Below are 16,089 nucleotides of genomic sequence, written 5' to 3'. Positions count from 1 at the left end.
AGAGCAGTCACTAGGCATTCTGCTGGGGAAAGCGTGCTTAAGGAGCAACCTGACCCGCCTAGGCTGCCGTCCTTGAGAGGCTGCTCTTGAGGGACGTTTGTTTCTGAGACATGGAAGTGGGGCCATCGGGATTCAAGTCTAGCCTGAGGTACCATGCTAAGTGGGATTCTGCACGGTCTCTGAACACTGAGGGCCTGAGTTCTCCACCCCCACCCCCACCCCCACCCCAGGGCAGCTGTGCACTTTGGGTCTGCATTCATGCTGGACAGAGAGGAAGAGCCACAAAGTAGACGGGTGAGGGCAGCAGCCTTGGTCATATTGATAAAATTTCTTCAAACCTAAGAAGTCATTTTGTGTGTGCGCTTGTGTACATGTGCACACTCACAGGGGCACAACCGTGTTTCCCTTCCTGTCAGGTTTGAAGGAAGGAACTGTTATCTTTTGTTGACAGTGGGAAGCCTGGAGCTTTGAGATGCTGCTAAGCCTCTGTGATGGAGAGAGAATGCTCATCTTCTACAGAGGAATGTGCCTTCGCCCTGGGAACCACGGAACTCAAGATTAAATCATGCAGCTCAGAGCAAACACAGTTAGTGCTGAAGGGACAAAGGGGACCTTGCTCTCAATATTGCTCTGGTATTCTGTGTCCTGCTTAACAAGGTTCCAGGAATTTCTACCAGCAGAAACATGATTGTAAACAAATGGACATCTCCCATAAACCCTGCCTCCCAGGGATCTGAGAGGACACACTGGTCTTTTCTCTTTTCCAACATGTCAGTGGCTCGAAGGACTGTGTCTGGGTTTCCCCCAGCTGGCCAGGCCCCTGCTTCATGAGATCCTACCCGCTGTGAAAGGCTCCTGAGGTCAGCCTGGTTGGAAATGGTAAGCACCAGAGGACAGCCAGTACCACCTACTCCTCCTTCACAGGCTGCCTAGGAGGTAGTCCCTTGCTCTGCATCAGTTTGTACCTTGCTGTCAGGCTGTATTCTCACCTGCTCAAACCTGTTGTCCTGGGTCCCAGCATCTGTATACTGGACTGGAGAGCCAGGCCATGCTAGTGTTCAGCGTGGAATTTAACCACAGAGGAACTTCCAGGAAGCAGTTGAGGCCATGCATCCATCCCACCCTGACGCCCTGGAAGACCCAGAGCTACAGAGTTCCTCTTACCTTGACTCCTCGTGGACCCGGGTAGCCAATGGGACCCTGGGGACCAGGAGGACCCTAAAACCAAAGGGAAAGTCCATTAGCTACCTTCAGGTGTGAGTAACCGGGCAACCTTTATGGAACCCCGTAAGGCCGCTTTTGGGGTATGCAGGATGCCCTGCTTGAAGTCCACACAGATACTGATGTGGATGTTGGAGGAAGCGAAATGGTGCCTTTCAAAGAGCAAAAATATCTAAGGACAATCAGATGCTGTGTCCAGCTCCAGGAAGCCAGGAGGGGATGGGAGAGAGGTAGCCATGCAACATAAAGAGACACAGCTCTTGCTTGAGAAAAGACAAATATATGTGTCCTCATCCTAGGCACCTTGAGAGGAAATAATTTTCAGCTGGGGAACAGGGGTATCGTATTCAGGGAAATGACATCCTTCAACAGTCAAAAGGTCTTCCCAATGACTGACCAGAGCTTACAGTCCAGGTACTGCTCCCACCCTGCCTGGGAGACCTATACAGAGACTGACTGCTGGGGCCGGGTGCAGCAGGTACCTACCTGGCCTCCTTTCTCTCCTGGAGGTCCTTCTTTGCCAGGGTGCCCCTGTCACAAGAGAGAAGTCTTTATTAGTTAGCCACCTGCTCAGAAAGCCACTCCTACCTCTGCAGCTGTGCCCTCTCCAGGAAAAAACAAAAAATGAAAGTCAAAGAGAGCTGGACAGGCAGGCAAGCTACTTCCAGTCCCTGGACCTCGGCTGCTTCCCCTGCAAAATGGGAAGAAGCAGTGTGGCCCTGCAGCTGGTTGCTCATGGAAGGGACCCTGACGATGAGGGTATAGCAGGCCACCCAGTCTGAGACCAGCCTACCCTCCAGGGCAGATTTCACAGCCCACAGAAAAGACTATGACATCACTCAAGGTCACACCAGCCAAACGAACCTTCAGGACCAGACTCCTGAGTCCCCAGGAACCAACAAGGGCCACAGTGTTTGCCAAATACAGCAGCTGGCTGATTGGGGAAACTGGGGGCAGGTAGGGTAGAAAGAGGGCCGTCTTGTCACCTGACTGAGTGCATCAGCACCCCAGTTTTTCTCAGTCACATTCCAATGGGTCCCTGGGGCCTGGGAAACTGAGCAAAAGTGAAGGTGGCCCTGCAGAGGCATCTGGGTCCTCTGGTCACCTCCCACAAATCCACACCTGAGCTAATTCTACCCTCCAGAAAGCAACATAGGCTCTGTCTCACCAGGCTGACCCTGGTGTTAGAGCCCTAAACTCATAAGCAGCGAGCCGCAGGTAGAGAGGACCCCGAAAAGATTGTGTTCATCTTAGGGACATGTTGTCCCACTGCCACCATTTTCCAGCAAATAGAGGCCAGGCAATGGGGGAGGGGCTCACTGCTACCTCTGGGTACATTGAAACTGCTGTGCATGCCTGGGCAAGTCACTTGCCTTCTCTGGGCCCATGTTATAGCTTGAGTGGATTAAAGATCTGGAGCCCTAGACACCAGCTCATCTCCTGGGGAATAGCTGGACGTGTGTTCCGTTGCTCCTCTTAGTTGGATAGCTGATTTTTCAAAAAGCTCAGCAAGTGAGTTAGGACACAAAATTCCGACATGGGAGCCCGGTGACTTTTGAGGGAAACTGAGGCACCCACAGGTGGACTGTACCTGCAGCTCTGGCTCCGGGGACAAGCTGATCCAGTCCCTGCCTTTTAGAAACAACAACCATGCTTAAGGCACCACAGCCTCTCAGCTGCGAGACTGAATCTAAGACAGCAAGGAGAGCGCGTCCCCCCTCAGGGCAGCCAGAAGGGTAACTATGGTCTTCCTCTCAGTGCCCACCGGCTACAGACAGGGATGGGCAGGCACTACGGGAGGTCACACGCCAGGATCTCTGTGCACATGCAGCGAGCATCACTAGTGAAGCCAGATGCCCTCTCTATGTGTAGCTCCTTCAGGGCCATGTTAGAGATGGCACATGCCCAACCACAGAGAGCATCAGAGACACCAAGGAGATATTCCCTTGATGCTCAGCAACGGGAGTGTGGCCGACCAACAGGAGCTGGTGGACACCATGGCCATGGCTGACAAGATGCCTTAGATGGGTCTCAGCCGTGTTCTAGAAGGAAGCAGCTGCAGCAGGGAGGCAAGGGCCTCATTTTTTATCCAGGAGGCTGAGAATAGAAGAAAACCTAACACTGACAAATCTTCCTGCCGTGCAAGGCGAGGCTGTGTTCCCTCTCTGCCAGTGCACATTTTCCCAATATTTTACAGTGACTGTTGCTTCCATAATAGAAAAATAATAAAGCTTAAATTATTTGTATTTGATATTTTTTCTGATTAAAAAAGTAATATATGTTCATTGAAGACAATTAGGAGTGTGGAAAAGGAAATTAAACTCCTCCACAGCCCACCGTGCGGAGGCACGAGGCTGGTCGGGGGCACAGGCTTCCAATCCATTTTCTCTGCGTGTGTGCATACAAAGTGGGCAGGTATTATATGATCTGAATTTAATACTGGATCATGAGCACTTTCTCCAAACCTTGACTGTTCATTCACATTTTATTTTTACTGGCTCCATTTACCCATCATTTTGCTGTGTGCTGTGGAGAATTAATCATATTTTGGGGCACTGGGTATGACTTGAAACTCTCCCCCACTCCTCTCCCCCTCATCTCCACTCCTTTCCCCCCTCTTTCTCTCTACCTTCCCCCCACTCCTCTCTCCCTCTCCCCCTCTCCTTCTCTACCTCTCTCTCTCTATGTGTGTGTGCATGTTTGTGTGAATGTATATACATGTGTGTGATTGTGTGGAGAGGCCAAAGGTTGATATGAGATGTTTTCCTCAATTGCTCTCCACCCTAGCCATTAAAATGGGGTCTCTCGTTGAACCTAGAGCTCTCTGACTTGCCAGACTGACTGGTTGCAAAAGCTCAGGGACCTTCCTGTCTTCTCTTTCCCAGCCCCGGAATTTCAGGCATACACTGCCATGCCCAGCCTCTATGCATGCTGGGATAAACACTTTACTAACTGGGTCATCTCCCTGTCTTGTCAATCACTCTTTCTTCACAACCAAAACTAAACAAAGAGCATAGGGAAACGGCCTCAGCACAAGCTGGCCTCTTCAAGGTTTATCAACAGCAAGCGGCTTTCATAAGAAAAACCATCCATCTTCCCTCCTTCCCAAACACATGGACAGCTGGATCTGGTTAGGCTCCCCGATGTTTTTCTGGTCCATCTGCCATCTTTGGGTCCTTCCCAGGGAGAAAGCAGGCCTCTTCCACAGTACATTTTAAAGTTTCGTGTTGGAATTGACAGGAAGTAGAACCCCTAGGAAGAAGCCTTGGGGCATGTCTGTTAGAAAGTTTCTGAGGTAAAGACTCCGCCCCATAACTATGGGCGCTCCATCCCATGGGCTGGGGTTCTGGACTGAAATAAAAAGAAGCAAGTATCCATCTCTCTCTGCTTCTTGAATATGTCCAGCGGCTTTGAGCTTCCGCTGCTGTGACTTCCCCGCCATGACGGACTGTGCCTCCCTCAAACTGTGAGCCCCTCTGTCCTCAAGTTGCTATTGTCAAGTATTTAGTCACAATAACAAGAAAAGGAATTAGTATAACCCCGAATCGAGACAGAGAGTTTACAGGCCAAAGGGTTCTTGGTTCCTCAACTACAAAATCTAAAAGGAGACCATGCTCAGGGGCCTGACTCTCAAGAAGTTTCAGTGTGGGGAGAGGAATTCTAGGTCAGAACCAGCCAGGCCTATCGAGGCCAGTGATGCATCTGTTTGTGAAAAGGATGCAGCCACTCACACCCGGACCATCTCCTCCCTGCAGGAGATGCATGACACCCTGCATTAGACCTCCCTCTGTGGGCATCACCCACCACAGGAAACCGACTCTAGGGAACCACGGTCCTGTGACCTGTGCTGGCCAACGGGGATGGATAGAGCCATCCATCTGCCGCCTCCCTCACCTCACTGTCTACTAGAAAATGTGACATCTGCATCTTTATTTTTGCAACACAAAATAAATGTCAGTTAAAGGACAGACATGACACACGATGAGCTGGCAGCCACTTTGCCCCTAAACTCCCCAGCATGTCCACATGGAGATGGCAGTGACCGCATGTGTTTGCTCAGACCAACCAAAGATAAGCTGGGGTCTGAGAGGCACTGGCCCAGGCGACCCTCGGCATGAAGTGGAGCCAACAGCTCATGGTGAACCATTCATTCCCTGACCATTACCACACTCAACATCCCCTTTCAGTTTTTTTTCCCCTTTTCTACTTTTGCATGTGAGTACGTGGTGCACGTGTGTATTTATAAGTCTGTTTACATGTAAGTAACCCCATGCATTTGTGTGGTCACATGGAGGCTTGAGGTTGGCGTCAGGAGTCCTCCCTGATCACCGTTCCACCTCAGTCACCGAGGCAAGGTTCTCTCAGACCAGAGCATGCTGGTAGAACTGGGCTTGCCTGCCAGCTTGCTGCGGTAAATCCCCGTCTCTGCTTTTCAGAGCTGACCACCCAGCATTTGCATAGGTTCTAAGGGTCTGAACCCTGGTCCTCATGTTTGTGTGGCAGTCACTTTCATCACTGAGGCATTTACCTACCCCCATCCACCCCCCCCCCCCGCATTTAGTTTTTAATGGCGTTATTAAAACAATAAACGAAACTGTCATAAATAATGAATGCATCTCATCCTGCTTTCGGTTTCACTAAACACTAAAGAACACGAGAAGCCGGGAGAGGATAGTGGGAGGGGGGAGGGGAAAAACTGGAGGGAAGATTTGATAATTTACTTTTAAAAATATTTAAATTAAATTGAAAATTGAAAAACCCTCAAACCTGCAACATCTCCAGGCAGAATGGCAGCTGTGGGTAGCGCCACACACGCGCGCACACACACACACACACACACACACGCGCGCGCGCACACACACACATACACCCCTGACTGCTTCCTCTTCCGCGCTCCCCCGTTTCTGCACAGCTTGCCCCCAGATTGGACCTGTCACTCACTTACTATTTCCAGGCCCTGTCTAATCTGGCTCCCCAGCTGTGCTCACTGCAGACATATGCCCCTCCTCCCAGCAGCTTCCCCCTAAATTCAGAGTGTGAACACTAAAAATACCTCCGGCACACCCTGCCCCTCACTTCCCATACCGGTGACATGTGTGAGGGCTTGGAGCCCAGCCCAGTACTCTCATGGTTTCAAACACGATGCTGAGTTCAGGGGAACTAATTTGCACACCCCAACAAGTAAGTAAAGCTCCCACCGCGTAGCCACATCCCCTCTGTGACAGGAACATGGTATGAAAGCTTGAGCAGAACCTAATAGTCACTCAGCACAGAGCACCAGTTCACATGAGTTTCACCCACAGTGGTTCAGGGACACCCATGTCCCCAGTTCCCCTTTGGGGAGGAGAGCAGGCAGGATGGGGACGGGGCACGACTTACCGGGGGTCCATCAGCACCGGGCATTCCTGGGAGACCTGGTTTCCCCAAAGGACCCTAGTACAAACAAACCAGACAGTATGTGAGGAAATAACTTTGATGTTTACTCCGTCCTTGGGATACCCAGCCCTTCTCTATAGACTCCCAAAATAATTCAGCTATTGTCCCTCAGGGTAGCTGCTGTGGTCCTTGCTCCCAACATCCAGTTTTCTTTGCACCCAAAGAAGTGCCTCCTTTGCCAGAACCTTCAGTTCTGCTATAGGGGTACCCCACCCCCATTTTCCTTCTCCCTTACATCTCCTGAGCAGATGCTGGTGCCCTGGGAGCCTCCTGAAGCTGCTCCTGGCACAAGTGGCACCTATGAAGTCCCTCCCACAGCAGGGCAGGGCAGGACAGCCACAGGGCCACCAGGCCACCATCCCCTGACATTCTTAGCAAGGTCCGGGTCCAGCACAGCCTGGCTGTCTGCATGACAAGCATTCCCTCAGGACCACTCTAAAGTGTTTCTTGCCAGTCAAGACCGTGACATTCTGCATTTCCCGAAATAACCCATGCATGGGGTTCTATGATGCCGTTGGGAGTATCTCAGGACATGGTAAGGGCTAGAATTCTATGTGCCAAATTCACCAAAGCTCAACTAAATAAGATGCTCAATTTGATCTGAATTTCTGATAAATGGCTCATAGTTCATATGCAACAGTGTGTGCTGGTTTGGGGATCCCTCGCCCCTTGCTAAAATCGGCACCTCCCCACATAGATGGAGAGCGAGTCGTGAAAGGATGCATGAATCAATTAATGAGAACGATTTAAGATCCTCCCTGAGGCTGGCATGCTTGGTTCCCAGAGGGTTAAACTTCAGGGCCTTCTGGAGAGAAAGGTGTGCATGCCTGCTAGTGAAAACCAGTAGAACCCCAGGCCTGCAGGGCCCAGGAGCCATGCGCCCTCTGCATGCACCCAGCTGGCCCACCTACCTTTTCTCCTGGAGGACCAATAGCACCCTGGGGGCCTGGGAGACCCTGGAGGGTGAAGCGACAGGGAATGAGGAGACTGACCAGGGAATCCCTCCACCGTCCTCCCACTGATCGTCCCCCAACCCCTCCCCCATCCAGAGACCAACCATGTGGATGGCAAAGCTAAAGTCTGTATTTCTCAGACACCTGACCCGAACCTGGGCCCCACCCTGATGTTCCAAGTCACCTTTCCCAGGATACTTACCTGAGCACCAGGATTACCCTGCTGTCCGGGGGGGCCAGGCTCTCCCTGGGGACCCTATGGAAAAACAGAAGCAAAGACCCTGAGAAGAGGGTCTAGGAAGCATACTCCCTTTGGGGGAACCCCATTTTCACTTCTCATCTTTTCCTCCTGTTCTGAACTGTCCAACAGAAGTCCCCTAGAATCAGGGGAACAGCTGTGGGAACAGCATTCAGGAAAAAGATGAACCACCAATGAAAGTAGGCAGAATCTTATACCTGCAGGATTAATGGTTTGACTCTGAAAGGGGGATGTGGCCTTGCACTGGCAGAGAGTGTGACAGGAACTGAGCAGGAAATAGTTTATTAGTAGGAAAGTGTGCCCTTGAAACAGGTCTAGAGCTAATAGACTCACTTCTGATGGCATTGACTCTTACTTCCAACTTGGGATTCTGCCACCAGAGGCTTCTGCCACCAGAGGGCAGCACCAGGCCATGGGTCAGAGCCTAAGGTGCCCACTCTCCTGCCCCAGTTCCCAGCTAATACAGACTTCCACTGCCAGGCATGGACTGTGCCCACAGACCACCGCCACAAGCCAGATCATGTGACCCTTGGGACTCACCACATTTCCTTTTGGGCCGGGCTGGCCATCCATACCGGTTACACCCTGTAGGAGAGCAATAAAGAAATAAGATGCTTTCAGAGTAGAGTGAGCAACCCCACCCCACATGCTCGGACACGGGTCTGAGGTGACAAGGCAGACTTGACTCTCCACCCCTCGCAGTCGGGGCTACTGACCCTTCACCAAGCGCTAGCTGAGTTGTCAGGACACCGCACCCTCACATGAGCAGACCCTAAGCATTACAAAAATCTCAGCGGGGCTGAAGACAGTAGGGTCAGTCTGAGCCACCAAAAACAGAGCCACAGTCTGAACCATGAGCCTCTGTCTCCTTCCAGAACTCCCAACAAAGATGCTGGAAGGCCTCTGAAGCAGAGAGACGGTGTGGCATCCTGAGGTATTGCTTATGACAGAGAAAAAAAAAAGTCAGCAGGCATTGTGTACCTGAAAGGGAGGTGGAAAAGTCTTGAAGAACTGCAAGGCCAGCAACCTCAACCCTACCCATTTTCTGGTTCTTCCTGTATGAGTACGAGTGACCCACGGCCCCTCATACTTACAGCCGCACACCACAGTCAGTATGGCCTCATGTCCCCAGTGCCACTAGCTAGTTAGAGGGTTTCTGGGGCCACAATGTGAATACATACGCCAAGAGGTGACAGAACTTACCGGAGGGCCAGGAGGTCCAGGAGGCCCTTTGGGCCCAAGAAGACCACGTGGTCCCTGAAAGTAGGAAGAACAAGGAAAACATGAAACCCAGCTGGAGGCCTGCCCTGCTTGTCTGCCTTGCACAGCCCATGGCCAGCACCCTGTACCCCCACTGGAGCTTAGCTGGTAAAACCAGAAGCCTGAGAGACACCGTCATGCCCCACTTATCCCATCCCCCTCTCTCCTTAGAAAGGGAATCAGAAGTGGAGGGTTCCTGAAAGAGGGGGGGCTCAGCTCAACATCAGGAATGTCCTCAGGGAAGGGGTCTTTCTCTTCTGCCCCTGACACTCTGGGAAGTGAGCACAAAATCTCTCCACAGAAACTCATGCAATCGCATTGCTCCGCGGGATCCAATGTTTATCGCTGAGTCTTTCCTCAGTCTCTCTTCCCCGTGGCGTGCAGTGCTGCCATTTCTGGGCTGCCAGAGCTCAAGGGATCAGAGAACAGGGTCAGAAGACAAAAGGCCTGCAAGAAACTTCAGGGTCTTGTTGGGGACAGCTACTTAGGAGGGTCCAAGCTGTTCTCTCCTCCCCTGGACATGGAAGGGTTGTTGGTGTGGAAGAATTGTCTGTATTCTGTCAATCATGTTTTAAATAAATGCTGATTGGCCAGGCAGGAAGCATAAGTGGGTCAACCAGACAGGAAGTAGAGGCGGGGCGATGAGAGCAGGAGAATGCTGGGAAGGAGGAAGCCCACTCCTCCCATTCTTGTCCAGACCACCAAAGAAGTGATCTGCCCTGCTAAAAAAGGTACTGAATCATGTGGCTAACATAGATAAGAACAATGGGTTACATGCAGGCCAAATATGAACTGCGCCAGTACAACACCCCAGGGGTTTCTACCCTGCGTTGTCTCCTCCCCTTTCCTGCATCCCCCTTAATATCTTGTTTGTTTATTTATTTATTAAAGATTTCTGTCTCTTCCCCACCGCCGCCTCCCATTTCCCCTCTCCTCCCCCAATCAAGTCCCCCTCCCTCGTCAGCCCAAAGAGCCATCAGGGTTTCCTGCCCTGTGGGAAATCCAAGGAAAAAAAAATCACTGGTGATCTTGTCAAGAGACAATTCACTGTACTAGCTTAAGACCAGACCCCAGTTGATAGGAATACCAGAATAATAAAAGAAACTAACCCTAGAAAAAAAAAAAAACAATGGGTTAATATAAGCTACAAGAACTAATAAGTAGCATGAGCTAATGGGCCAATGAATTTATAACCTAATGTAAACTCTCTGTGTGATTTTCTTTGGGGCTTGCCGGCTGTGGGGTACTGGGCGGGACAGAAACTCCAACAAGCCAGCCCTCATGTTACAGGTTGTGCACAATGCCTCCAGCCTCCACAAAGGGCCTGAGGTGCCGTGGATGCTGATGTCTGGGGTGGATACAGGGCTGCAGGGGAACCGCCCACCTTAGGGATTACAGGTTTCACCCACAGCCTCAGATCTCAAGTGCCCCTGATTTTGACAGAACCTTTTTAGATGGGAAAAAAAAAAAAAACCCACGACACCTTTTCCTCACGTTCTCTACGTCCTAAACGCTTCCTTCATTACTTTCATGCTAAGTCATAAATATTTTTGAGACACTAATAACCCAGAAGGCACCGCTTCGATGTGTGTTAAGGAGAGCGGTGCTGATGGAGCCTCCTCAGTGGCTAATCAGACATCTAGGGTATAATTTCATCCCAAATGAACCTGAGGTGCTACCTTCGTTATCCAAGTCAGGCGACCCTGCGCTCTGCCCTGTGCGGTGTTTGCGGCGTAGCTCGTCAATTAGCTTCGCCAGATGCGAACGGCCGCCTGACTTGGATAACGAAGGTAGGTTTCTGAGCGTCAGTAAATGAAAGATAATTAATGTCCTTTTACCCTTGTGAAAATCTGCTTTAAGCCTAAATACAAATTGGCTGGCCAAAGGCAGCTTTTCCTGCAGTGGACCGGGCAGCACCCTGGAGGGTGCAGTTGCCAGGCCTGGGGCAAGCTTGGGCCTATTCAGTCCCCTTGACTGTCCCAGCACCCACTATGGCTACTAATTGGACACTTGCCATGGCACCCTGGACACCAGCACAATGTCCTAGAGGCCCATCATGTGACTTAGGTGCCTGCTATGATTCGTGAGGAACACACGCCATATCGTGTCTTCCTGTCCACTCTGACACACGGGTGCCCACCGTAGTCTCTCTGAATGTCCTCCATGTTGCATTTGGGGCATAATTTCCCTAGAACTACAATGCCCCTCGGCATTTTCTACAGCTTCCTCACGGAGAAAGGGTCAGTATACACTCCCCAGAGTTACCTAAGCCCTAGTGTCCTTCTTCTTTTCTATCCAGGGCAAATGTCACTTGTCCCCTTCTTCCAACCAAGCTCTCTAATCTACACACCCATCAATTCCCAACTGTGTAACTGAGGCCCAGAGTCTCCCCCATCAGCGACTTACAGGCTCCCCAGGCAGCCCCCTGGGTCCAACTTCTCCATCTTCACCCTATGGAGGAGAGAGAGAGGATGATTAAGGTCAAACTTTGAGGTCTGGATACCCAGAGGCCACCTCCCAGCACCGCACAGTAGGAATCCATCCGCTCTGCTTAGACATATGATAATTTGCTAGTGCTGTTCCCATAGGAGAGGCCCCTGTCCTCACTCTGGAGCTACAAGGGTACAGCTGCTGCAGGGAAACTGTGAAGCTTGGAAGCAGGCCCTGCTTGCCAGCTACATTCACAGCTGCGGCAAAAGCAGCTAGGCAGAGCACTTACAGAGTTCAAGGCCTTAGTCACCCCCATGAGTAACAGAAACTGAGAGACAGGGACATCAGAGGAGGGACAGAGCATCCCTGGACAGACTGCTCTGAGCTTGGAGTCTCTCAGAGTCCAAAGCCACCACAGCAAACTCAGATGAGCCTTTTCCTCCTGACGCCAGATGGGATGGTTGTCCTGGTTCCATCGGGTCACACCCAGGGATGCTAGCCAGGACACATCTCCCTATCACACAACTCATCTTTCCTGCCTTCCTCACACAGAGATATACGCGCTCCCCTACAGCCTGCCTGCACACAAGCTTATGTGTGTCTACATTGAATACATCTGCTCACTGACGCATAACATACATACATATATGCATGCATCTGGGAGTAGACTTTTGCATCCACGGCAGTGTACATGTATGCACACCCTGTGTGCACACATATGTACACAAAGGCATACAAAACATAGTGCAATCTGCACAGGAAACACAGATAGCTGGGCACACAAATGCATGCACATGAACCCACACCCACATTTTCTAAACCAAGGGGTGGGTCATCCAATAGCACCCCTCGCCTTCCTCACCTTACAGCTGATTAAGCCAAGGCTGAGAAAGGAGAAACTCCCTAGCAAAGTCCGAAACTGGAGAGGGTAGCACTTCTCTCCCATTTTTCTGGGCTTCTCAAGCCTCCCAACAAAGCGTGAGGAGCCCATACATCTTATCACTCATTCTTGGTCATGCACATCTGTGCTCTGGCCCGAGTATGAGCTTAACCTTCAGCCCCTCGAAGATACTCGGGTCGGACCTGAGGAGGCCTCTGGATACAGAGCCCAGGCTAAGGAGCCCGCCGCCAGCCCTTCCCTCCCTCTGGGGCCAGAGATAATGACTTCCCTCTTTCCTCCACCCCCTGCTCTCCTCCTCTAGCCCTTGCTTCTTCACCTGACACCTCATTTAGATCAGATGAGCAGAGAGGCCGAGCTCATTAATCCCCTGGCATCTCTCCTCCACGGGATCCGGGACACCTGCCTCCTATAGTTAGAAGCTTCGCTTCTGAGACCCATGACAGTTTGACCCTCATGGGCAAGAAGGATAGGATAAAATGAACGCCTGTGCCTTGCTTCGGTCTCAGAAGCACACAGCCACCTCCCTGGGCCAACATGCACGCCTCCTTTCCCCAGCACCCCCACTAACCCTGTCGGGCCCATACTCACAGTTTTCCAGGGAAAGGGATGCTGAGATACGTACCCTTTCTCCATCTTCTCCTGGAAGTCCAGGTGGGCCGGAAGGACCAGGGTCACCCTAGTAAGTCAAGCAGGGTCAATGTTAACCACTGCAGAGAAGGTTGTCGACAAACTGTCCCAAGCCCCTTTCTCTGTCTCTTAATTCTAACCCTGAACACCCCAGGAAGCAGGCTAGTTGCCCTGGGAGGAGGATATACGATGAGTGGTCAGTCTATGGGGTTAGTCACAGAACCTTGCACCTAACACCGATCTGGACAGCTTGATGGCAGCAGAATCATCCTACTGAACACCTAGCAGGTGTAGCAGGAGACACAGACATGCAGGCACATGGTGCACTTGGGGTGAGTGAAGATACCACAGAAAGGTACCACCCTGGACCAAGAATCCCTGAAGGTCAGGGCTAATTTACCTCATGAAAACCTGCAGTTCCAAGCCTTGCCTGTAGCAGGCGCTCAATGTGTGCTCTCATCAGTAGGTCAAAAGGATTGCACACACACACCTCCTATCTCCAAAGACTGCCACTGGTGGCTGGTAGTTTGCCCGTGTATAAGCATGATTGTATTGTTGCATCCCCGTGTACATAGTATATGCGCATGCATGTATTGTATATGTATGTATACCCATGTCCGCCTGTATGTGTGGGTGCTCCTGGGTAAGTATGAATGTCTGTACCCATGTGTACTTGTTTACATACATGTGTGCTCCTGTGTATATACATGTATATGCACCTGGATGTCTAAATGCCTGTGTCTGTTTGTACCTATCTGCATATGTGCTTGTGAATGTGTGCATATATATCTAGGTCCTATGTGATTACTCTTATATAGATGTCTCCATGTTTGTATATGTGTACACATGTATGGGCCTGTGAATATGTGTATACATGTATGAATGCATGTGGTTAAGAATGTGTGTTTATGCATATGTGTGTAGATGAATATGTGTACCTATACTTTTATATATGCCCATGAAGGTATCTGTGTACATATGTATATGTGTGTAATACATATACATGTGCCTGGATGTCCCAAACAATGCTAAAAATTGACTAATAAAGCCACTTCAAGGCAAAGCAGGTCAGAGAGGATTCATTCCAGCGGGGGTGAGAAAGGCAGACAGGCACCGAGGTGGCCGATTCGAGGCCTCCTTAGCCCCACAGCCTTACGTCTTGACTCTGCAGCTTGCATGTGATAGGTGCTTGGTTTGCCATGCATGTGAAGCCTCTCTTAGGTAGGAAGTGGGTTCTAGAGGTTTTAAAGCTAGTTCTAATGGGCATATTCCCTCACTTCTCTGTACCCCGTGATGCCCTGGGGATGAGACATCTGCTGGGCTTGTTTCATGAGCTGCAGTAGGAAATCAGCTTCTGTGGTCTAGATCTCCATCATAGAGACTTCATTCTGGGGGTCAGTTCTGTGAACAGTTACAGTGCCTTACACAGGGACACTGTGAAATGGGGGAACCTGGCCCCATTTAAGGAACCTGAGACCTTCCCGAATCCCGCAGCAAATACTCACCCTGTGGCCCTTCTCTCCTGGTAATCCAGCCAGACCATCAAAGCCACGGTCACCCTGCAAGGGCAAGAAAACGCCATCAAACACCTATACAGCAGCACCCTCAACTCAGCGCCCTGGACCCAGGGTTCTCTCACGGCCCCTGCACAGTGCTCCTGTCTCAGGCCACTGCAGAGCCTGCATATGCCACCTCCTCTCTCCCAGCAAGGCAGAGACTGGGAAGGGAGGAGCACTGTTGCACCCATGCCAGTCCCCATGCCAAAAGCCAGGGCATCCTTGGGAATGCAGACATGCAGTTTTATCCATGGCCGCTGCAAAGTCAGCATGTGCTCATTTCCTCTGAGGTCCCCCTGCAGGGGTGGTCTCATCTGTCCTGATGGTGGCAGCCTTGTGTCCTGAGGGCTGTCACACACTGCAGTTCACACTCACTGGTGAAGGCCCCAGCATCGTCACCTGCAAGGACCCTGCCTCCTGTCTCCCAGCTCATAGAGCCTAGTATCAGCATCCCGTCTTGTGGGTGTATAAGCCAGGTAGGATGAAATCAAGAGTGGAGTATTTGAGGGTTTCATGACTTTGTAGTAAAAGATCAAAAACTACTTGACAGAACAGGAATATTTCCCTCCATCTGTCATTCATGGCCTTCAGCGTCCATTAACTCAGGCTTCACAGGAAGCATTCAGGACTTTGGAACCAGGGAACCCAGCACTCATGTGCTGAGCAGGGACAGTTCCTGGTGACCCAGCATGGAGATGTCATGGGAAGAGGGATGAACCCAGCTTCCACAGCATCAGGGGGAAAAAACAGTTGTCATGCATCTAGACAAGTCCTATGTGTGTACAGGAGCCCCTGTTCTCCCGCAGGTGTGTTTACTCAACCCCACAAGGTCCAAGTCCTGACTTCCCAGGGCAATATAGGAAGATTCACGTCCCATAGACTTGGGATCATCTGGCCACTCATGCCCCCAAGGGTATGGCCTGCTTACCTGCACACTTCCAAGGGGTTCTCACAACTGAAGTCACCCCACCTCACTCAGTGCCCATAATAGGAGGGAACCTGCCCCTTTAAAGAGATTGATGCTCACCTATGCAATTCAACTGTCAATCTGTCCCCCGAAACACACCAAAGGGACTCATCCAAGTGAGTCAACACACCCTATAGTCACACTCGTCACACATGATGGTATGTCATCAACATGACGTCAGGGATGATGGTGAATGTGGTCCCCTGACATAAGGAGGTATGGGTGACAGCCTACCTTGGGGCCTGTTTGTCCAGGCATGCCTCTGGCTCCATCACTCCCAGCACGGCCCTGGAACAGAGAAGACAAGGAGTCCATATGGAAGAAAAGGCAGCCCGCCACATCCTCTGGGAGCAGCTTCCCAGCAAGCCAAGCTGAGGGTGGAGATCATGGAAAGTACTCTGGCCAAGGGCGACTGTTCAGTGTCATCAGACTGGACAGGGGACCCAGATCAAACAGCCCAAGGCCATGCCACACCACTG

At 51.1% G+C, this 16,089-nt stretch overlaps 1 protein-coding gene across 1 annotated transcript in view; it reads right to left on the bottom strand.

Moving 5' to 3' along the window:
- Col5a1 (collagen type V alpha 1 chain) overlaps positions 1–16,089 on the bottom strand; it is a 152,651-nt gene that overhangs the window by 56,220 nt on the left and 80,342 nt on the right. The window contains 11 exon segments of the mRNA XM_050154925.1: positions 1,165–1,218; positions 1,708–1,752; positions 6,601–6,654; positions 7,569–7,613; positions 7,813–7,866; positions 8,410–8,454; positions 9,073–9,126; positions 11,536–11,580; positions 13,083–13,136; positions 14,593–14,646; positions 15,845–15,898. Of these exon segments, the coding sequence (XP_050010882.1) occupies positions 1,165–1,218; positions 1,708–1,752; positions 6,601–6,654; positions 7,569–7,613; positions 7,813–7,866; positions 8,410–8,454; positions 9,073–9,126; positions 11,536–11,580; positions 13,083–13,136; positions 14,593–14,646; positions 15,845–15,898 (558 nt within the window).

Source organism: Alexandromys fortis, unplaced genomic scaffold (genome assembly GCF_014885135.2).
Source record: "Alexandromys fortis isolate MF-2015 unplaced genomic scaffold, M_Fortis_MF-2015_v1.1 scaffold_72, whole genome shotgun sequence".
NCBI classification, from domain to species: Eukaryota; Metazoa; Chordata; class Mammalia; order Rodentia; family Cricetidae; genus Alexandromys; species Alexandromys fortis.
This window is presented reverse-complemented; position numbering and strand designations above follow the sequence as displayed.